The 23,840-nt window shown below is 40.4% G+C and overlaps 1 protein-coding gene and 1 long non-coding RNA gene across 3 annotated transcripts in view; both read left to right on the top strand.

Moving 5' to 3' along the window:
* Nucleotides 1-23,840, top strand: part of LOC133527033 (uncharacterized) — a 351,591-nt gene that overhangs the window by 137,743 nt on the left and 190,008 nt on the right. The window lies entirely within an intron of this gene.
* LOC133527017 (AP-3 complex subunit beta-2) overlaps nucleotides 1-23,840 on the top strand; it is a 78,358-nt gene that overhangs the window by 7,491 nt on the left and 47,027 nt on the right. Inside the window, exons 6-9 of one of the 2 annotated variants that reach the window (XM_061863904.1) lie at nucleotides 1,510-1,615; nucleotides 2,297-2,403; nucleotides 8,286-8,332; nucleotides 9,320-9,364. In XM_061863904.1, the coding sequence (XP_061719888.1) occupies nucleotides 1,510-1,615; nucleotides 2,297-2,403; nucleotides 8,286-8,332; nucleotides 9,320-9,364 (305 nt within the window). Of the gene's footprint in view, nucleotides 1-1,509; nucleotides 1,616-2,296; nucleotides 2,404-8,285; nucleotides 8,378-9,319; nucleotides 9,365-23,840 lie in introns of both variants that reach the window. The other variant, XM_061863903.1, reaches the window with a different exon arrangement.

The following is a 23,840-nucleotide window of genomic DNA, read 5'->3' as shown; positions in this document are numbered from 1 at the left end:
TTTCGCCTATCTGGTCCCTCAAACACGATAACTATGTCCATGTAAAACATGACCGATGCCACATACATCCACATAAATATAAAATTAAGAAAAATCGTATCAACAAACGCTATAACTATAAATAAAGAGTTATATGTATTCGAAGTTACCATAAAAACGTTACAACTTATATAAATTAAAATGGATAAAATGATGTTCATGAATACGTAGTTTTGGAATCGCCTAAAAGGCTTAAGGAAGATCCAGGATATGCCAGAGAATATCAAACTAGACACACTGACACCTAATAGCACCCAGTGTAGGTACTTAAACATCTGCGCACATTTGTAATCGTAATCATTGTCTGCTATCACACCGTCCTCATAGTCATAATACTCATAATCATAAGTAGTATTGTTTGCCATTGCAAGTATTCAGAAAAACGTTCAACTATTTCGACAACAAGAAGCGTTTTTGCCGTGAAAAGTTTTTATCCGTTATTTCATTAAAACTTCACTTTTCTTCACTATTAATTTATAAAATGTTCACGGTAGCTAATGTTTTAGTCACTGGAATTGTAGTAATTGTGAAATAGTTTAGATATAAAGCATCACTTAAATAATAAATATAATCAACTTTTGTTGTAATGTTGCTTCTATAAGTCTAGAAAAGAAACTGCACGACACGACACAAGGTATTTTCTAGCTTATGTTATCCACCTAGGTTTATGGACCATTTAATTAAATAAATCTATCAGTAAAAAACAAGTCCATTCATAGTTCGTGATCAGCAACGCAGGCTTCGCCAAATGCTTACAAACACAAATCAGCTACAAGGCTTCGTCACCTACAAACAAATGGTATAATCTGCAACAGGTTTTGTCAATCTTAAACACTATATTAAACTAGGCCAAGTCCCCACCCCGGACCGCAGCCGGCCCAAAAGACCTCATGACACTGGCATTGCCCCGTTGAATTTAATTTACTTAATACCCCTAAACTTTCATTACTATGATAATATAGATAAAGTGCCATCGGATATGTAAATGTACATAGTTGAGACCATAATTGAGTCTTAATAAGTCCATTAATGAATAATAGGGCGTAGCCAAACAATGTTAGCAAAGTTAATTGAAAATAAGTCTTGGCAAAAATACGTACCCGAATTTCGCCTTTATTACATAACTTTGTCTAATTCCCATATTACTTACCCACGAAGGTATTTCTAGTAAAAATCCTACGTAAACCGTCAAACAATTTTATTGATTACTGACTTACATTACTTCTGGTTCACTTCTGGATGAGATTGGTTCAGGACCGGGATAAGTGGCGTACTGGAAGAGAGGCCTATGCTCAGGCGTGGGCGATAAAAGGCTGATATGATGATGAAGATGATGTACTCATTTAAAGAGTACCTACAGAGGAATGTCCAACAAAAGGTTTCTCAATTTGCGCTTAAATGTTTCATCAGACGGCTCGTTTCTGAGATCGGCAGATGGGTATTTTATGAAACTATTGTTTTTCTTTTCAGAAAAATCTGTTCTCTGCTAGCGGACGTAGACGAGTGGGGTCAGCTGACGCTGCTCAACGTTCTGACGGTGTACGCGAAGACCTTCTTTCCTGACCCCAACGATGAGGTAACCTTATTCATTAATTTTATTATATCCCTATTAATGTTACAAGTGCGCAAAATAAGTCTTTAACCTGTCTGTCCGTTACCTGTTCAAACTTAAGAGGATAGAATAGCTTTACGGTCCTAGCGAAATAACGATACTTTTTCAATGAAATATCATTTCGGGAGAAAACGTTTTCCACTATCTAAATCTTAATAAATCACTTTGATTTTGATGTTGATAGGTTTATAGAGGTTTCGCTTATTTTTTTTTAATTTGCAAATTTTGAAAAAAAGGAAAACCTATAAACCTAGTTTTTCATTGTGAAAATAACATACTAAAAAATCATAGAGAATGGAAAATATTTAGAAGTGTAAAAATATACTTCCCTCTTAAGAATCGCATGAACCTATACTATGTATCTTTAGGTATTTAAATAAAAGTAAACAAAATCTACCCTCAAATGACTCCTTAAGCCAGTTGAGGGTAGATAAAAACATTACATGATCAAATAATGTAGGTTAAAGTCAGGTCGTTCAGTGACAGATCCAGGCAGTTTTGTATTTGGTCGGTTAACCAATCAATGTTATAACTACCCGAAAATGTACAAATTGTTTGTTTACTTTTATTTAAATACCTAAAGATACAGAGTATAGTATACAATGGAACTTATGTTTTCACTTTAATCAAAATTTTTTGTATTAGCAATACTCGACGGACAGTGACGAGCCTTTCTACGAATCAGACAGTGAAGCAGATGGAGTGCCCAAGAAACGGCCGCAGCGGGCGGCGCCTTTAGATCCTGACCACAGGTAATATTGAATAATTTGATTTGTATAGTATAGATGGCCTAGTTGTATAGTTGTAAGCGGTTCGATTCCAAACTATCTAAAATTTATATAAATAAAACATCTCCTGCAACTAAATTTTTGGGAAGGAGCGGTGTTTATTTATTTATTATTATTATTATTTATTTCTTTATTTATCTTGTGTCTTAGATTAGGCATTTTATAATATGAATATAAAAGTAAAATACAACAAATCATACAAAAATAATACAAAATACATATAAACACATTATAAAAAACCTAATCTAGGGTGCCGCCAGCAGCGGGGCAGGGCCCAAGCTGCCGGTGGTCAGGGCCGCAGAGAGAGGAACCGACGGACTATCCGCGCCGTGTCCAAGATCACCGTCTTCTGCATCTGACCCTTGATCCAACCACCTAGCGAGAGTCTCTCAAGGTGTTGGTCGAGACTCTTCGCTATGAGACCGTTCCCTGAAACGACTATCGGGACAATGATCGTCGAATCAACATCCCACATGGCGGTTATCTCGTGAGCCAAGTCTAGGTACTTACTGGACTTGTCCTTCTCGGCTTTCACGAGATTCTCATCATGGGGGATGGTGATGTCGACGAGCACGGCCCGGCGTTGCGATCGATCTATTATCACGATGTCAGGCTTATTGGCTACAATAGTCCTGTCAGTGATAATAGATCGATCCCAATAGAGCGTGGCACGACCATTTTCGAGAACTGGAGCAGGTGAGTACTTGTAGTACGGTACTTCGCGGTCCACAAGGCCGTATAGAAGAGCAAGTTGCTGGTGAATAATCCTGGCTACGAGATTATGTCTGTGCAAGTACTCGCCGTTAGCAAGATGAGAACAACCGGAAATTATATGCCTGAGTGACTCTCCGGGACGGCGGCATGCCCGACAAATGTCGACCGTACCGTCCTTCAGGATATATTTCCGATAGTTGTTCGTCATCATCACTTCGTCCGCAATTGCACAGGCAAAACCCTCGGTTTCTCCGAAGAGGTCCCCGAATCGTAACCAGTTCACCGACGCGAGCAGGTCCACGTCGGGTCCCGTGAGGGCCTTGTAGAACCGCCCGTGTAGCACCTTACTCTCCCATGCCGCCTTGCGATCCGCAGTACTTAGTACCACAGGTTTGCGCCAGTTCTCGTTTGCCAAGGAGAGCGGCGTGAGGTTCCTGTCTACTGCCACCACATCACGATGCATCCCACACTCGTTGTTAAGGAAATAATTCCTGAGATTGCACACCTCGCGGTTGTGGAGATCTTTGGCGTTTAGGAAGCCTCGACCTCCACACTTCCGTGGGATGTACAATCTCATAACTGACGAGCGTGGGTGTAGCATACGGTGTGTGGTTAGCAGTAGTCGGACCCTCCGATCCAGGGCGTCCAGCTCGGTCTGAGTCCACCTTAGTATGCCAAAGGAGTATGTGAGCAGGGGCATTACCCAGGCGTTGAAGGCGCGCACTTTGTTGCCTCCTGACAAAAGACTGTTAAGGACTTTTGTGAGCCGACTGAAAAAGCGTTCCTTCACCGACTGTCTAATACCCTCATCCTCAACACCCAACGACTGTGACATACCAAGGTATTTGTAGGTTTCTGATTCAGAGATAGATCTGAAAGCCATTGCCTCAGATAATTGTAAATTTGTTGAATTTACAACCTTCCCCCGCTGTACATGCATAACTGCACATTTATCGACACCAAACTCCATGTTGATGGCACTACTGAAGACTTCGGTGGTTTTCAGTAGCTCCAACAAGTCTTGGCTATTTGGTGCAAACAATTTGAGGTCATCCATGTACAGAAGATGAGAAACGACTTCACCCTCTCTCCGAAGCCGGCAACCTAGTCCCGAATCCTTCAGCAGGGTGCTGAGGGGATTCAGAGCTAGGCAGAACCACAGGGGACTCAGACTATCACCCTGGAATATTCCTCGCTCAATCCTTATAAAATCCTGCGGGCCAGGGTTGTCATCCCCGCCTCCTGGTTGACGAAGGACTGTGGTCCACTGCCTCATACACGCGCTTAGGAAGGCTCTTAAAGCTGTATCAACTTTATACAGCTCTAAGACCCTCCCCAGCCATGAGTGAGGCACCGAATCATAGGCCTTCTTGTAGTCAATCCAAGCGGCTGAGAGGGCCCTCTTGTTCCGCCGGATTTGTTGGCAAATGGTCATGTCTATGAGGAGGAGCTCTTTAGTACCACGGGACCCAACCCTACATCCATTTTGAGCAGTGGCCAAAATGTTATTAGCGACAATATGCGCGTTAATTTTTGCTCTCAAAATGGATGTAAGGAGCTTGTAAAGTGTAGGCAAGCACGTGATGGGTCTGTAGTTCTTCGCTTCCGTGGTACTACCGGACTTGTAGAGCAGGAAGGTTACTCCAGTTGTTAGGGAAGGAGGGAGGGAACCAAGCTCGAGGGCTTGTTGGAACTGCGTTGCCAACCGTGAGTGCGAGCACCGAAACCATTTTAGCCAGAAGTTGTGCAATCCGTCTGGTCCAGGACTTTTCCAGTTCTGGACCGTACGGATGGCACAACTTACGTCATCGGGGCTGATGGTGATAGCCCCCATAGGTTCGATATTCTCGCACTCACGTTCGACAACGTTTATCCACTCGCCCTCCGTGTGTTCAACGGGCACCGACCAGATGCTACGCCAGAAATCAGTCATGGCAGTAGCATCCGGCAGCCGCACGTCGGACACATGAGGGTCGGTTTCCTCCCACCTTCTGTATACCTTCCTTTGGTCACTTTGAAAAAGACGATTCTGCTGGAATCGGTCCACACGCTCTCTGTAGCGGCGAATACGGTTTGCCCATGCATAGACTTTCTGCTTTAGAAAGTCGATGCGCTCTGTGACATTGGCCATGTAGTCGCGGGGCCTGATATCCGTCCCCGCGAACGCCTGGTACACAAAGCGCATTACTCGGGGGCGGTTGTTGCCCCCCCTGAAGCAGGTCAGCTTTGCAATGAGAGTCCTAAACGAGGTGATACGTCGCTCGATCCGCGCTTGCCATGCAGGCACACCTCCGACGGTCCTAGGTGCACGTTCAGCGTCCGGAAACTTGACTCGAGCAACACGGCACGCCGCGATGGCTCCGCAGTACATGATCGAGTACGTATCATCTAAATCTTTACTAGTCCGTATGTGTGGCTCTAGTAAAGCGTTCAGGGCTCCCACTAGCGCTAGGTTGCGTCTATTCATAGGCAGACGTGGTAATCGTGGCCTAGAGTGAGTTGTGGAGCGATACTGCTTAATTGCCTCATCCAAAGTCCTCCTCAGTTGCTCATTAGCAGGGGTGCTCATGCTCTGACTCGCAAAGTCCCCCTCGTCGGTACTGAAATCGACCCGCGGCGCCCCCGGTGCCAGGTCGGGTGCGGGCACCGGATCCGGCGTCGTGGCGGGCAGATCCCGCACAGAGGTGGAGGCCGCGCGAGCAGAGAGAGCCTCCAGGCGAAGCCGGTCAAGTGTCGCGTCGTCCAACCGCTTTAACCGTTGAATGACGCGCACCTGATCCGATAGTCGTTGCTCCGACACGGTGATGGTAGGTTCAAGAGCCTGAAACAGAGGCAGTATTCTTGAACGATACGCGGATAATTGTGTTCCCCCATCTGTAGCCCCGTAATAGGCGCGCATGACATTCTCATTAATGGATTGAGACCATCTCATGCGTCGCACTATACCACCGGCAGCGGGAGCCGTGGGCGGGGCAGGATGTCCCGCAGGCCCCAAGCGTGCCGGCAGCGGTGGCCGCCCTCGTCGCGCAGGTGGTCGTGGCGGCGGCGGTGGCGGCCCGCTCTCGTCACTGGACCCGTCTGTGTCAGGCGCTGTCGCGAACTCGTCGCCTGACGACGATGTGGACGGGGAGCTGGACGAGGCGGGCGGGGGTGGTGGTCGTGCGCTTGTTGTGTCCGCTTTTGCTCTGCTCCTTGTAATCATTGCTAAACTACGCGTAGTTTTGCCGATGAAATGTCAAATGTTGGTATTGTGACTGTGACCCATGGTCGGGGCGTAATTTCAATCGACCACATGATGTAGTTGTCAATGTGTTCACTGATTGGTATTTATCACGTTTTTAAGCAAAAATCGCGTATAAAAATATATTTTTAGCAAAATTGATTTGAAAGGACGTCTGACAGTGGCAGCGGTTTTTTTTTTTTTTTTTTTTTTTTTTTTTTTTTTTTTTTTTTTTTTTTTTTTTTTTTTTATATATTATTATTATTATTATTATCTGTCTTACCATATCTCGGGACCATGGGGTCCCGGACCTTTGGGAGGCATGCGTGGGGCCGAAGCCAACAGCGCAGAGGCCCTTTAAGACAAATTAATCTAAAAGCAAGGGATACACATGGCGGATACCATCTCCGAGCGCACAATATGATACATCCGGAGATGGTCCCCGCCAGGTGCAAAGACTATTTCAGTGCAGCACTTTTGTGTTGCGATGGGATCTAAGGTCATAAGGCTATTGATTTGAAAGTTGGATGGACTGGATAATAGGCTATGGGAGGAGACTATACATAAATAAATTACCGGTTGAGCTCAAATCTATTTGTGACCCCGATACCTTTAAAATCAAGCTACGTGCGTTTTTACTTCAGAAATGTTTTTATACTATTGAAGAATTATTTTATCACGACTTAGGGAATTAAATTTTTATTTATTTATTTATTTTAGTTGCTGACATAAATGTTTGTATTTTTGCGCCTTTTTGTCTTTTTACTTGTTCACTTTTTTATTTTATTTATTTTGCTTATTACCTTTTTACTAGGTGAAATTTTTTTTATCTTAATTTATAATTTTTTTCTTATTCTGACATGTTACAATTTTTTTTTATTTTCTTAATTAATTTTTAAATGATATTATTTGATTAATTTTTCTTCTTACTTGTTGACATTTTTTGTTTTTTTTTCTTCTAATATTTTAATGACAATTTTTTTTTTGAAATTACTATTCATGTTTATTTTTATTTTTGGGCTACCTTTTGAGCGGGCGATATATTTGAATTAGTTTTAATATTTATTTTTATGATGTTTGTTTTTGAAATATTTTTTGTATGCATGTGCCTAGATTTAAGATTTTTCAAACACAATGTAATATTGTTATTGAATAAAAAATGATGATGATGATGATGATGACTAGCGGACACCTGCCGTGACAATCAGTCTCGGAATTGTTTAAGACAGGTTGTGACTCGCCAACTCATTGAGTGGGCCCCACAACGGCCGCACGCACAGTGCGACAATAGGGCAACACTTTGGAGCGGCTGTGAGGTTGTCGAGAGGTGAGTCTGCGGCAGCCAGATCCCGGTAATCCGTTCAGCAGGCCGCCGGCGTTATGACATTTTACACTTCCAACCTGGAGCATAGGTCCCGCTATTGCGACTCCACTCTGGCCGGCCGGTGAAGGCTAGCGCAGAGGCGAGGGCCAAATAAAAGGGCCTTCTGGAATAGGGGTCCGCGGTGTCGCCACTCACCGTCAGCTAGCCACAAGCTGCCCCCGCGGGTTTATTATTATTATTATTTTTTTTAAGTACAGGTTATACCTATTTAGGAAGCAGAGTTTCTAATTTAAGGAAATCTATGTAATTTGATGTTTATGAAAATTATGAAAAAAAAAAAAACTCGGCTTTGTCACGTTTTCTTTACTCTTCTTCTTCAGTCGGTCCCTCAATGCTGAGGATCGTGACATCATGTCCTTTTGTTGAAGACCAGATTCCTCCAAAGGCTTCTATTCCTCGCCAAGCGCATGGCCTCGTGCAGTTTTGATTGCATACGTGCAGTGATGTGCGTTCACCGTCATAAAAAATCACGCCCCCGGCAGTGACTGCGTTAATATTATGTTTATATATTCGATACTTGTTATACAGGTTGCTGCTGCGCGCCGCCAAGCCATTACTGCAGAGCAGAAACTCGGGCGTCGTTATGGCTGTTGCTCAGCTGTTCTACCACGCCGGGCCAGGTAATTAATTATTACTTGCAGTCGTTAGGTACTTGTTACACAGGATGCTGCAGCCACCATGTTTGCTGCAGAGCAGAAACTCGGGCGTCGTTATGGCTGTTGCTCCACTGTTCTACCACGCGGGTCCAGGTAATTAATTATTACTTGCAGTCGTTAGATACTTGTTACACAGGATGCTGCAGCCACCATGTTTGCTGCAGAGCAGAAACTCGGGCGTCGTTATGGCTGTTGCTCAACTGTTTTACCACGCCGGGCCAGGTAATTAATTATTACTTGCAGTCGTTAGGTACTTGTTACACAGGATGCTGCAGCCACCATGTTTGCTGCAGAGCAGAAACTCGGGCGTCGTTATGGCTGTTGCTCCCCTGTTCTACCACGCGGGTCCAGGTAATTAATTATTACTTGCAGTCGTTAGATACTTGTTACACAGGATGCTGCAGCCACCATGTTTGCTGCAGAGCAGAAACTCGGGCGTCGTTATGGCTGTTGCTCAACTGTTCTACCACGCGGGTCCAGGTAATTAATTATTACTTGTAGTCGTTAGATACTTGTTACACAGGATGCTGCAGCCACCATGTTTGCTGCAGAGCAGAAACTCGGGCGTCGTTATGGCTGTTGCTCAACTGTTCTATCACGCGGGTCCAGGTAATTCATTATTACTTGTAGTCGTTAGATACTTGTTACACAGGATGCTGCAGCTACCATGGTTGCTGCAGAGCAGAAACTATGGCTGTTGCTCAACTGTTCTACCACGCGGGGCCAGGTAATTAATTATTACTTGTTACACAGGATGCTGCAGCGACCATGCTTGCAGCAGAGCAGAAACTCGGGCGTTGTCATGGCTGTTGCTCAACTGTTCTACCACGCGGGGCCAGGTAATTAATTATTACTTGTTACACAGGATGCTGCAGCGACCATGCTTGCAGCAGAGCAGAAACTCAGGCGTCGTTATGGCTGTTGCTCAACTGTTCTACCACGCGGGGCCAGGTAATTAATTATTACTTGTCTCACAGGATGCTGCAGCGACCATGCTTGCAGCAGAGTAGAAACTCGGGCGTTGTCATGGCTATTGCTCAACTGTTCTACCACGCGAGGCCAGGTAATTAATTATTACTCGTTTTCGTTAGATACTTGTTACACAGGATACTGCAGCCATCATGCTTGCAGCAGAGCAGAAACTCGGGCGTCGTTATGGCTGTTGCTCAACTGTTCTACCACGCGGGGCCAGGTAATTAATTATTACTTGTAGTCGTTAGATACTTGTTACACAGGATGCTGCAGCTACCATGGTTGCTGCAGAGCAGAAACTCGGGCGTCGTTATGGCTTTTGCTCAACTGTTTTACCACGCGGGGCCAGGTAATTAATTATTACTTGTAGTCGTTAGATACTTGTTACACAGGATGCTGCAGCTACCATGGTTGCTGCAGAGCAGAAACTCGGGCGTCGTTATGGCTGTTGCTCAACTGTTCTACCACGTGGGGCCTGGTAATTATTTATTACTTACTGCTGACTTTATGAGCTGTATACCTCGCGATAAGTTAAAAAAAAAACGCTTATTTGAGTCTTTAACTCCAGGGCGATTAATTCCGTTGTGATAATTTCCGCCATTTTGAACAGTTTAAAGTACCTATCGAAGCTGCAAAAAAAAATCACTAGTATCGGTTGAGAAATGCGACCTGTAGCTTCTCTGCAACAGCTGGACATACGAAAGCATTTTTGCCCGAGCTGAAACGTAGACCCATGCTGTCGCTTGACCAACGGTGCGACCAATTAAAAGGCGTGCACACTAAATCGATATTATATTCGAACCCTGGCTAATACAATACAATACAAATCCTCTTTATTGCACAACCTCTGAAAAAATGTACATGGAAACACATATAATACATGAAGATAGAGGTAAACAACAGGCGGCCTTATCGCTACAGAGCGATCTCTGCCAGACAACCTTTAGATAGTGGAGAAATGAAACTTAAATTAACTAATTAGGAGGTGCAAAAAAACTAAATAGCAAACTAAATTAAAACTAAAATACTTACCCTTAAAATTTAAGTCTACAACAGTAAGACAATGCATATACATACATACTACTTACATAATTATATACCTACATATATACATATATATATACATATATGTTCTTTATATCCTGCTACCCTAAGGTTGTCTGGAAGAGATCGCTTGCAGCGATAAGACCGCCTGTTGCTACCTTTCTTTACATTGTAAATCTGTTAAATTTGTTTTCTTTGTGGTGCAATAAAGAATATTTACTTACTTACTATATACAATACTATATAATGTGATAACCAATAACGCGGACAGAAACACTAAGGAAGGGACAGATAATAGTCTTTAAGATGGGATTTGAAAACAGCAAGGGATTGAGCGCGTCTTAGTTCTACAGGAAGAGAGTTCCATAACCGAACAGCCCGAAAAGTGAGTGAGCAATTATAAAATTTAACTAACTAACTAACTGCTAACTAACTAACTGGGTTTGTTAGAATTGATGTACGAATTTGCATTTGAAAGGACAATGGGCACTTTTGTATGGGGAGTGTCCCATGGATGTATACTGTTGAGACATATGTCGTTTTAAAGCTCTTAATCGTAGTATTATTTTATTGTATGGCACCAACCTTGGACCACTTGCAGGGATCGAGCTATATAAAAAAAGAAGTTGCGCATATAAGCAGTTATATTTCCTTATACGCGGGATATAAAAAGTTTTAGCGTATTTTATTCGAAAGAATATAAAAAATGCTTTATGTTTTTTGTATCAACACCAATGATAAAGTATTTAAAGGGACACAATGTACAGTTTTAAAAAATCGTCATTCAAAAAATTACTTGATACACAGCGAAATAAGAGTGTATACAAATGCCATGTATATCATGTGAAAAGTATTTTTATAAGCTATTTTTCGTATAATATAACTGGGGTCAAATCGTTGCAGGGACCAAAATAAAACCATTTAAAGAGTTAATTAATTGTAGTTAATTACGCCTTAACTTTTCTACTCAACGCCAGATGTCGCTCTAAAGCAAAATTCTACTTGACGTAAAAGATTTATACATAGCGGTAATCTCGTCAATCTTACTCCATCATTTTAAAAAGTATAGACTAGTTTATGGATTTCTAAAGTTATGTCAAGATGACTCTGAATGTAATATTGTCAACAATAATTGTCAAAACACGCAATTTAAAATATTCAACATTGTAATTACAAAATAGTATATTTCTAATACGCTATAATTTTCTCCAATCGAAAGGCACTCCATTCCATTGATCTCAGAGAGTATGCTCTTTGATGATCTTCACTATTCATGGGGTAGGTAAGATAAAAGTATTATTTTTTCTCGTATAGCTGCTATATAGCGTTCGACTCCATGGAAAATAAAGGCTCCAAATTATATAAAAAATGTAGCATATATACAAAGTGCAATTTAGATAGTATTCCAGAAAAAAATGCGCCAATGTAAATGCTGAAAAGTTTCCTATCGTATTGTCGAACAAATTCATATCTACTTCTGATCTACGCGACCTTAGAAGTTTGGATTGTCCTACCTAATCATTTTACATTTTATTGTTTTCAGAACAAGAATTATTTTACTTCCCACTGTCTATGTAAGGGGACTTAGAGCGGATTCATACTTTACTATACGTGTCGTGTCGAATGATAGTCCCTATGTCAGTTTCTCCAATTCTATTTTGCGTAGGATAAGTTAAAAAAATAATTAAAAATATGTGTTACCGTATTTTTATTCGTGAAATGTTACCTATATTTCTAAGTTTATGATTGTACTATACTTCCAAAAATATGTCTGACAAACATTTTACATGAAAGCCATTTTTCCATGTAAAAATGAACTGTTATTGGGACCATCTTTTGAATTTGTGATAATTTATTCATATTTTAATGTACTCGGGTAATATTGCAGGCATTATATCAGCACCAAATAAATGCTGTGAACCAGATATATATTAAGTGGCGAATAACGTTTCCAAATCGCATTTTCTTTTGACATATTTTTCTTTTTTTTTTGCTCTTTTTTTCACGACCGGTTTGACCTAGTAAGTCGATGATCCTGGGTTTGAATCCCGGTAAGGGCATTTATTTGTGTGATGAGCACAGATATTTGTTCCTGAGTCATGGATGTTTTCTATGTATTTAAGTATTTGTATATTATATATTATTATGTCGTTGTATGAGTACCCACAAAACAAGCCTTCTCGGCTTGCCGTGGGACTCAGTCAATTTGTGTAAGAATGTCCCTATAATATTTATTTATTGTCAATATTATTGTATGTCCGGTAACAGAACTCCCCAGGAGCACTCGGGTGTGTAAGGTCGCTACTCCCCAACTTATTATAATTGTTATTACTTTCAGCATTTTTAAGTTGTTCATCGGACACTGAGGCCATTGAAGTTTCAAGCTGGCGGCATCAAAATGGAGTACCTAGGTACTGTTTCAAATAAATGGGTGGTAAGTAAGTACATTTGGTGAAGTGGAACTGCTGATGTTGATCAGAAACGGAACTCTTCCACGCGCGTGATTTGTCTTCTTTGTTAAGTTTGTAGCGAGTAAGTTTCAAGTACCAAGGTTTTTAGGAACCTTTGTGTCAAGGTAAAGGTCTGACGATGGGTTCCATAAGGAAGCGAGGGAACACCTCAAATCTTATAGGCATATAGTCATTTTGGATTTTCATCAATACCTTAAGCTTTTTCATTCCCACTAGTGGCATTTAATGAAGTGGAACTACTGATGTTGACCAAAACGGAACTATTGAACGCGCGATATTTTTCTTCTTTGTTTTTTTTTTATGATATAAGAGGCAAACGAGCAGACGTCACACCTGATGGTAAGCGATTACCGCCGCCCATGGACACCTGCTAAACCATAGGGGTTGTAAGTTCGGTGCTGGCCTTTAAGATTGGAATACGCTGTTTTCTTAAAGTTTTAAATGTCGTATTGGTCCGGAAATACCGCAGGCGACAGATCATTTCATAGTTTAGCTGTATGAGGCAGGAAGTTTCTAGAGAAATGCACAGTTGAGGACTGCCAACCATCTAAGTGGTGAAAATAAAAATGTTGTAGCGTAGAGCGATGACGAAAAGAGGCGGCAAGGATTAATCCGAGCAATTCGATGGAACACTCGCCGTAATAGATTTGTCCTGATAAGTTTGTAGAAAGTAAGGTTGTTAAGAAACATCTGTGTCTAGATCCAGGTCTGATAGATACCTCAAACCTTATAGAAATACATATAGTTTTTTTTGGATTTACATCAATATCTTTGGCCGTTTTATTAAAAAAAAAGTTACATTTAATCAAGTGGAACTGCTGATGTGTTCCAGAACGGAACTTTTCAACGCACACGTTTTGTATTCTTTATTAAGCTTGTAGTGAGTAAGGTTCTTAAGGTGTACTTAATACATCAATGTCCAGTTCTGATGATGGGTTTCATGAAGAATCGAGGGAATTCCTAAAATCTTTTAGGCATACATGTAATAATTTCTGGGATTTTATTTACATTTTTATTAAAAAATTGTCATTTGACTAAGTGTAACAGCTGATGTTGACCAGAATGGAACTCGCCAACTCGCGCGCGATTTGTTTTATTAGTTAAGTTTGTAGCAAGTAAGTTTTAAGTACTAAGGTTTTTAGGAACATTTGTGTCAAGGTAAAGGTCTGATGATGGGTCCCATGAAGAATCGAGGGAATTTCTTAAATGTTATAGGTATATATATAGTACTTATTGGATTTTCATCAACATATTATCAAGTTTTATTCACAAAAGTGACATTTGATGATGTGGAACTACTGATGTTGACCAAAACGGAACTCCAACGCGCGCAATTTTTCTTCGTTGTTAAGTTAGTAGCGAGTAAGGTTCTCAAGAAACATTTTTGTCGAAGTACAGTTCTGATGATGTGTTTCATGAGAAAGCGACGGAACTCCTCATTCTCCTCAATTCTTATAGGTATATAGTCATTTTGGATTTTCATCAATATCTTCAGCTTTTTTTATTCACATTAGTGGCATTTGATGAAGTGGAACTAGTGATGTTGACTAAAACGGAACTCTTCAACGCGTGAGATTTTATTCTTTTTTTGTTTGTTGTGATATAAGAGGCAAAGCAGACGAATCAACTGATGGTAAGCAATTACCGCTGGCCATGGACATCTGTTACACCATAGGGATTGTAAGTGCGGTGCCGGCATTTAAGATAGGAATACGCTCTTTCCTTAAAGTTTTAAAGATCGTATTGGGCCGGAAATACCGCATGCGACAGATCATTTCATAGTTTAGCTGTATGAGGCAGGAAGTTTCTAGAGAAATGCACAGTTGAGGATTGCCAACCATCTAAGTGGTGAAGATATAAATGATGTAGCGTAAAGCGGTGACGGAAAGAGGCGGCAGAGATTAATCCGAACAATTCCTCGGAACTTTTAAGTTTGTAGAAAGTAAGGTTCTTAAGAAATATCTGTGCTAGACACCAGTGTCTAGTGTCTAGGTCTGATGATGGACACCTCAAACCTTATAGAAATACATATGGTTTTTTTTTTTCATCAATATCTCTAGGTGTTTTATTTAAAAAAAGTTATATTTGATCAAGTGGAACTGCTGATGTTGTCCAGAACGGAACTTTTCAACGCACGCGTTTTGTATTCTTTATTAAGCTTGTAGCGAGTAACGTTCTTAAGGTGTATTTATATCAATGTTCAGTTCTGATGATGGGTTTCATAAATAATCGAGGGAATTCCTGACATCTTATAATTTCTGGATTATTAAAAGTGACATTTGACGAAATGCAACAGCTGATGCTGGCCAAAATGGAACTCGCCAATTCGCGCGCGATATGTTTTATTTGTTTATTTTGTAGCAAGTAAAGTTCTTGAAGACATTTGTGTCATAAGGTCTAGTTCTGAGGATGGGTTCCATGAGAAATCGAAGAAATTCCTCAAATCTTATAGGCATACAATACATACAGTAATGTTTGGATTCTCGTCAACATATCAAGCATTTTTATTTAAACAAGTTAGTGATATTGACCAGAACGGAACTCTTCAACGCGCGCGATTCTTATTCTTTGTTAAGTTTGTAGCAAGCTAGGTTCTTAGGAAACATTTGTGTCAAGGTCCAGTTATGATGATGGATTCAATGAGGAATTGAGGATTTTATATCGATTTGAATTCACAATTGGGAGGAATTGAGGATTTTCGTCAACATATCAAGTTTTTTTTATTTGAACAAGTGACATTTGATGAAGTGAAACTGCTGATATTACTGAAACTATGCTGATACTGCTGAAATGGAACTCTTCAACGACAAGTATTTTACCTTAGGCGTTTTTTTATTTTATTTCGTTTATAGCATGTAAGGCTTTTAAGGAACATTTGTGTCAAGGTCCAGTTCTGATGATAGGTTCTACGAGAAACCGAAGGAGCTTCTCATATTGTATAGGATAGGCATACATATAGTCATTTTAGGATTTTCATCAATATTACAAGCATTTTTACTCAAAAAAGTGACATTTGTTGAAGTAGAATTGCTGATGAAGAACGGAACACCTCAACGACTTCCAGATTCTTTATTTTTATTACTCTTCTTTCTTTTTCTTTACCTTTTATTCTTAGAACAGGTATTTCTACGAAGTTAACCAAACTGCTACTATTAAAAGTAGGTAGGTAGGTAGATTAAATAGGTTAAAACTGTAAGGATTATTATGTATAAGTAGTCTTTCTTTTAATTAAACATAGGTAAGTAATTCTATTTAAGTATAAGTATCTTTAAAAAAAACATCAATCGACTCTTATCTGTCACTAGTTCCAGTTTCAGAGTATAAAATCCGGGTACACAGCCACGGCTAGCCGGGTAGCCAGACAGTTCGAATACGGACAAGTTATTGTGAATAAAAAATCTTATCGTCTTGCAAAAGTTAATGTCATAAATGTATAGGTTTCGAATACATGAATATAAAGTGAAAATGCTGGTAAAAGTATTAGTTATTATCATTAACCATTTTATATCCCAACAAAACTGTTACCCTTACAAAAATAAAATGCTTTCATTACCTAATGTAGGTTACGTTAGGTAATAAATAAATAAATATGTAGGGACAATCTTACACAGATTGGCCCCAAACTAATCAAAGCTTGTACTATGGGTACTAGGCGACGTTAAACATACTTATTTAGATAAATATATATTTACGTATATACATAGAAAACACGCATGCCTTAGGAACAAATATCTGTATTCATCACACAAAGAAATGCCCTTACGCGATTCAAACTCGGGACCATCGGCTTCATAGGCAGGGTCACTACCCACTAGGCCAAACCGGTCGGCAAAAGGTAAAGATAATTAGGTAAAGACAATGAATAATTAAACGTATTATAAATTGACACCAATATCCATAAAATAGTATAACTCTGTATGCTAAGAGCGGGCTTCAGGCCATTACGTCGCACCTTTAGAATTAAACTAATTTGACTCAAAAAGTACGACTACTTTATATATGTAGTTTGGTAGAACAGTAAGAACTCACTATATGTGTCTCTTTTTCATGCGGTGAAATCCCCCCCACCCGGAAAGGGTAGCGACGCCCATTTTATCGACTCTCGAGTCGACTCCAATCTGATACTAATAGTAAGTAAGTACTTACTTAGTAAGCAAATTGTAGTAGTTATCCCTTTTTTTTGTATATATGTTAAGTAAGATCTTCGTCATTTCTGAACCAATGTTGAAAATTAGTTATCGTTTGAAAGTGGGTATATAGTTCCAAGATGGTCCTATTTTTGACAAAACCACGAGGAATTAAGGGAACTCCCCAAATCTTATAGGCGTTTTTTTACTTTCATCATCAGACCAGGCATTGCCATTCAAAAAAGTGCTATTTGAAGAAGTGGAACTTCTGATCAGGACCAGAAAAGAACTCTTTAACGATGCGTATTTCACGCTAGACGATTTGTCTTCTTTGTTATGTTTGTAAAGAAGCTACTTGCTTAACGAGGTTTAAGGAATATTTGTGTAAAGGTCTAGCTTACATCATGGGTTCCATGAGGAATTGAGGCAACCTCTCAATTCTTGATGGAACGTAAAACTGTTTATTGACATAATTGTCGATAGGTATCCCATCTGCTCTAATTTACCCCACTTGAAAAAAAAGGTACTTACATGAAAAAAAAACTTCTCTTAAAAATAGGAAACCGACTTCAAACATAGGTATTAGAAAACGATACAAAAACTGTTATTGTATTTTCAGAAACCATACGGAAATAATGAGGATGCATCGACATAAGAAGAATCGAACATGGGCAAGATAAAGTTCAAGAAAAAAGCAAATATAATGTGTACTTGTGTGTAGTCAAAGAAAGTTAAAAAAATAAAGCATAATTAATGACCATAGAATACAGAACCGATACACGAACATTAAGACTATTAAAAATAGACATATAGGTTGATCGTACTACTCGTACTAATGTATTTCTTTTGTTCAATTATATTATTGCATTAAAGTTAGATTCTCTAGATATATATTATTCATAGGTTCTGTATTCTATACGAATTGTTTCAGTGTAATTATTGTACTAAATACCGTTGACCGCCTGTCAACAGTATTTATTTCTACATTACTATCACAGAAGATTTTAGGCCCTACCGTACAGTTTTTGAATTAGTATTTACTATGGACAAATATAGCGAAATGTGAGTTTTTACCTAAAATATCAATCTTTTGTGAACGTGGTGTAGATATATACCGCCTAAGACTGAAGTAGCTACGCGGGCAACGTATTCAAAATAGAATCGTGTTCATGGTCGGCCCATGGTAAAAATAATTAGGTACCATTAGACCCGCTGGTGAACACTGTTTATGATAACACTTAAAATAAACCCCGTGGACCCACCAGGAGAACATATTGGAGAGACTAGAGATAATACACCGCTTTAAGGGCGGTCGCACTCGGCATTGACATCTGGCGTCTAGATGGCGGGTGGACCTCAGCGAATTTCAAAGAAATATTTATAAACATCCAATGACGTTCGGCTCGGACACCAGATCTTCAATCTCCTGATTCCTGTGGAGTCTCCAGGTTCCATCCTCTCCACGTGTGAGTCCTAGGATTTTTCGCGCTGCCAGACTCCGATGACTCGGGCACGTAGTCCAGATGGGTGAGGATCGTGCAGCCTGGAGGGCGTACTCTGAAGTTCCAAATGGCCGAAGACCGTCTAGACGTCCTAGGTAGGTCCCGCTGGAGAGACGAAATGCAAAAAGACCTTAGCGAACTCGGCGTCGTCGACTAGATGGAAACGGTTTTGGACAGAGAAGCATGGCGGTCTTTGGTGTCGGAGGCCAAGATCCACTTCGGGTCGCTGCGCCATAGCAGTAAGTAAGTATTTATAAACATACTGTACCTTCTGTGTACCTAACCCAAAACGAGATATTTAAGAAAAAGTCCACCCGCCATTCTGACGTCAGGATTGCGGTTGGACCTATAAAATCTTGCATTATACCGCACTAAAAGTATGCAGTTATATGGTACAGTCGCCATCAGACATATCGGAGTGGCCGAGGTGCTCAAAGATCTCTAAACACGCACTCTAACCTCTTGACAGTAGAGGCATGTTCAGATATTCGTGGGTACCTTGGCCGCTCCGATATATATGATGGTGACTGTACTTTCAGTGTACCTCTGTAAATAGAAATAGAAACCGGTGTACCTCTCCCCAAAACAAGCTAGGCTAAGCTCATGCACAATATAACTGCATACTTTTAGTGCGGTATAATGCAAGATTTCATAGGTCCACCCGCCATCCTGACGTCAGGTTGGCGGGTGGACCGTTTTGTAAAATATCTCGTTTTGGGGAAAGGTACACTGGTTTCTATTAACCTTTTGAACGCCGCTTAGGATGTCATCGGACGTGCCCGTGTCGCCGCCTATACTAAGTAATAACAAACTGTGTAGTGCTTGCCACATAACTTACGATAAAATATTTTATTGTTTATAGTTTACAGTGATTAACTTCATTTTTTACCACCTTATCATTAAAAAAAAATATTATAATAATTAAATCACGTTTACCAATGTCTTTTTTATGGTTTCGTCCCTTTATTAATGGATTGAATTTGTGAATTTTACCAGCTATGCAAATTTATTGATGGACTTTGCTACATCACTATTATTTTTTATTTCGTATCTGTGACGTCATGAGTGGTCTACTATTTCAGACATTGGCGAAGGCTTCATTGTATTTTCGTTGATAAGTTGACACTAGTAGGGAGAGGATTGATCACATTAGAAACGTATCGAATCTGAAAATTTCAACGTTGTTTGGCATAATAAATCATAAAATTTTACACAGTAACACAATTCTTTTGATAAATAAATATTGTAAACTCAATATTATTATAGTATTCAAAGTTTTAAAACTACTAAACAGTACCTTCTTATATATTTTGTTGACCTAACATAACTTTGAAATATCGAGTAATCTACACCACTAAAATTTTCTAAGTTATATCTTTGACGTCACATGCGGTCTCATTTTTAAGACGACGGCGTAGTCTGTATTGATTATTATTGCGGAATATAATAACTTAGTAGGGATTACCGATGAACCACGATAACAGAGTCTCGCCTTATTTATCGATTCAAATATCTATCATCGATGAAAAAAACCGACTTCACGAAACCCTGGAAGGTAGGCACTAGTACAATTCAAATATATTTATTTCTAAGTTCAACTTTGAAAACGTCCAAGGACTCAATATGTCCAAGTGTCAAAATGTCCAAGGGTCAAAACATCCATGGAATCAAAATGTCCAAAGAGTAAATGGTAAAGTGGAACTGCTTGGATCGGGATCACAATGACAAGGATTAGGTACTCGATCATTTACTGCGAGGCCATCATGGCATGTCGTGTTGCTAGAGTCAAGTTTCTGGACGCTGAACGTGCACCTAGAACTGCAGAAGGAGTCTCTGCATGGCAATTGCGTATGAAGCGAATGTATCAACACTTGGTGTGCCTACTTAAGTCATTGGGTAACTTGATTCAGTTAAGGACAGATTCTAGTTACGGCAGATTATTTTTATGACAGATTCAGTCATGGAAAAAGTGTCTACCAAATCTATCATTCATGGATCTATAAAATATTATATGTATAGACAATATAGTAGGTGACGCCAAACCGCATCAGACCGGTAGGTCAGGATTATTGGTAACAATCAACCAGGGTCGCGTTTTATAAAGCTACAAATTACAATTTACAAGCGTAAGTCTCTTTCTATCCTCTTGTGTTTAAGGTAGACAGTTTTTTACGGTTACCTATGGATAAAAATTAAAATTCTTAAATTATGATTTTTTAGGTTTTTGGTCGCAACTGCCCAATTTCTGCCATAACACGAATCTGCCGTAGCCAGAATCTGCCATAAACAGAATCTGTCCTGAACCGAATAAAGGGGTTGGGTATTGGCAGTTGCTCTTTCTGCGGCCTCGACAACCGCGGCAACCTGAGCCCTACCTCTGTGCCGGCGGCACCCTAGGTTAGCTAAGTAAGGTCAGTCGCATGCATAAATCTTACGTCGTAAATCTAAACATCGAATGAGAAAGTCGACGTAGATATTTCAATACCAATCATCGTCACATCACTGGTGTCTTTTAAATAAGACTTTGGCTACGAGACTTGGGGTAAAATCATACATAATCTAATGGTATAATTAAAGTTTATTTTCAACTAGAAAATATAATAAAATCAACAGATCAGTCTCACTGTTACTTAATTAACAATTACTGCGACTTACTTATGCAAAGAACCAAAGTAAACTTTATTAAAGTAAAGAATGTCTTGAGAAAAACATGAAAAAAATTGTCTTATTTATCAGACTGCGGCGACACGAGCTGGGTATTGATTGTCTGATATATCAGACTACGGCGGTCAAAAGGTTAAAGGTACACTGAGGTACACAGAAGGTACAATATGTTTATAAATATTTCTTTGAAATTCGCTGAGGTCCACCGCCATCCTGACGCTTACCATATATCTAAGGACCGACCTTAGGGGCAATAACGATAGTGCTAGTTCAGTTGTGTCATTCACAAATTCGAGCCAATCGTGCTGTCTAACGCAACTAGATGCGTTCAATCGCGTGCGTAATGCGAACTCATCAACCAATCACGTTGTGGTACTTGTAGCGTTAGACTGCACGATTGGCTCAAACTCGTGTGCGTAACACCGCTGTACTGGCCCCATTCTTATTGCCCGTAAGGCCCGTCCTCAGATATATTATGTCAATGACACAGTCGCGATTTTAAAAAATCACATCGCTTCTGCTACCTAATTGTTGAGCATAACGTTTTCCTATCCATAGGTTCCATCTGTCCAGTAGGATCCACCATCTCGATCCACCAGATTGAAGAGATTGTTACTTAACTGATGGATCGAGATAATGAAACCTACTGAATAGAGCGCGTCGATTGGATATAACAAAGTACGCTTATATGAAACGCTACTCCGGTGTGCGAGTGAGACAGTCAGGCCAATTTGAACTTGCATTTGACAGAAAACAAACGTCTCCATCAAACGCTACCAGTTCCATTGCCGGCCTCTTCGCTGCCTTCTATAGTGGTTCAATCTTACCTTGCTTATGGATAAAAAGGGGCGTGCACACCGATATTAGAGTAATATTGGAATCATATCAGTTAGTTGCGGGCGTCTCGCTCGCACAAATACATGCGTATAAGTGCGAAATGAACGCACGAATGACAGCTAACTGGTATCATTCCAATATTATTCTAAAATTGGTTTAATGTCAGTTGCACTTTCGAATTGGCCTACATAGCGATTTCCTTAGCCTGCACACCGGATCGGCGTGTGGGCCGGCATCTAGCTAATGTAAAGCCACCTCATTAGGTGCTTTTAGCCTTTTGAACGGCAAGAACACCTAAAGATGTGGTGAGAGAAAGCCGCGCGTCCCTCATGCACTGCACTAGCTTTACAGCTTGCATTGCGACCAATATATGCCGCTCACCGCCCCGCCGGTCGCGTGGGTCCAATCCGCGGCCCTAGAAGACGTACTTTACATATAAACAAGAGCACGCGAGCATTTTGCGAGTTGTGTATGTGTACTTGTGTTATCTAGGCGCACAAACGGTTACAATAACAAGAAGTGTACACCGCGTGTGCAGTCCAACACGGGAGCACGGGTGCGATTCGAAAATAACGCGCTAGCGACGCATTACGACATTGATACTTTACCCTTTGAACGCCATAACAGGTGCCTTTGTATGTAAAATCAGTCGCACGCGTCCGCGCCAGTTAGCGTTGCTCATACTGTAAGCCGCACGCCCGCTCCATGCACACGCGCGACGTTGCGGACGCCCTATTCATTCATTCATTCATTTCTTTATTTATAAAATAACATTTTACACGTCAACTAGCTAATTACACTTCAATATTATAGCATATTATTAAGATAATTACATTACAATATTTTGAAATTATTATAGTCTAATATTTAATTAGGTTTCATTTAAAGTGTTTGTTCAGGGTCGGCAACCGTTATCGACGAATTCCTCGATATTATAACACGCTAAATTGGTTAATAATATTTTTAGTTTGTTTGCAAACAATTTATCGCTCTGTACTTCCGATATTTCTAATGGTATCGAGTTGTATAATTTGGCCCCCATGACGCCGAGGGACTTACGAGATTTAGCGAGTCTACTTCTTGGAATTATTATAAGATTACGTCTGCGAGTGCTCCTGCTATGTGCGTGAGTCGTGTCGTAGTTGTGTAAGTTGGCTCGAGCGTACTTACATGCATTCAAGATGTAAACTGCCGGCAGCGTAAGTATTTTTGACTCCTTGAACAGGTCTTTCGCGGGGTGGTCATAAGGTTTGCGTGTTATTATTCTTATGGCGCGCTTCTGCATTTTGAATACTTTATCACGGTCAGCTGCTGTGCCCCATAGATCTATAGCTTGAGTTAGTGAGGAATGAAAATACCCATAATAGGCCTTTTTTATATTTTCAAATGATAGGGTTATGGCTATGCCCTAAACCTTACTTGAAAGTGTGAAGGTTACTCGACGCTTTGAGCATAGCTAATTACGACGCCTTAAGGTATTCTTGGCGTTCAAAAGGTTAAGGGCGTTTGCTATAGCTGGCGCGAGTGCACGGAGCGGGTGCACGCGCGCGGGTGCCTTTGTAGGTAAAATTCGTCGCACGCGTCCGCGCCTGTTAGCGTCGCCAGTTACTGTTTTTCGTTAACCCGCTCCAGCTAGCAAACTAATCGCAAATGGTCCGAGATTGGCGCAATAAACATGCATTCCCTTATCTGGATCTGGATGCACCTATTCACCAATGCTTGCTTTAAAGTAACTTGTCGACTCGTCCTGATAATATTTGTGCGACCGTGAAGAAAATCTATGCCGTCACTTATTTTTCAAATTATATGA

The sequence above is a fragment of the Cydia pomonella genome, chromosome 17 (genome assembly GCF_033807575.1).
Source record: "Cydia pomonella isolate Wapato2018A chromosome 17, ilCydPomo1, whole genome shotgun sequence".
Classification (NCBI taxonomy): domain Eukaryota; kingdom Metazoa; phylum Arthropoda; class Insecta; order Lepidoptera; family Tortricidae; genus Cydia; species Cydia pomonella.
This window is presented reverse-complemented; position numbering and strand designations above follow the sequence as displayed.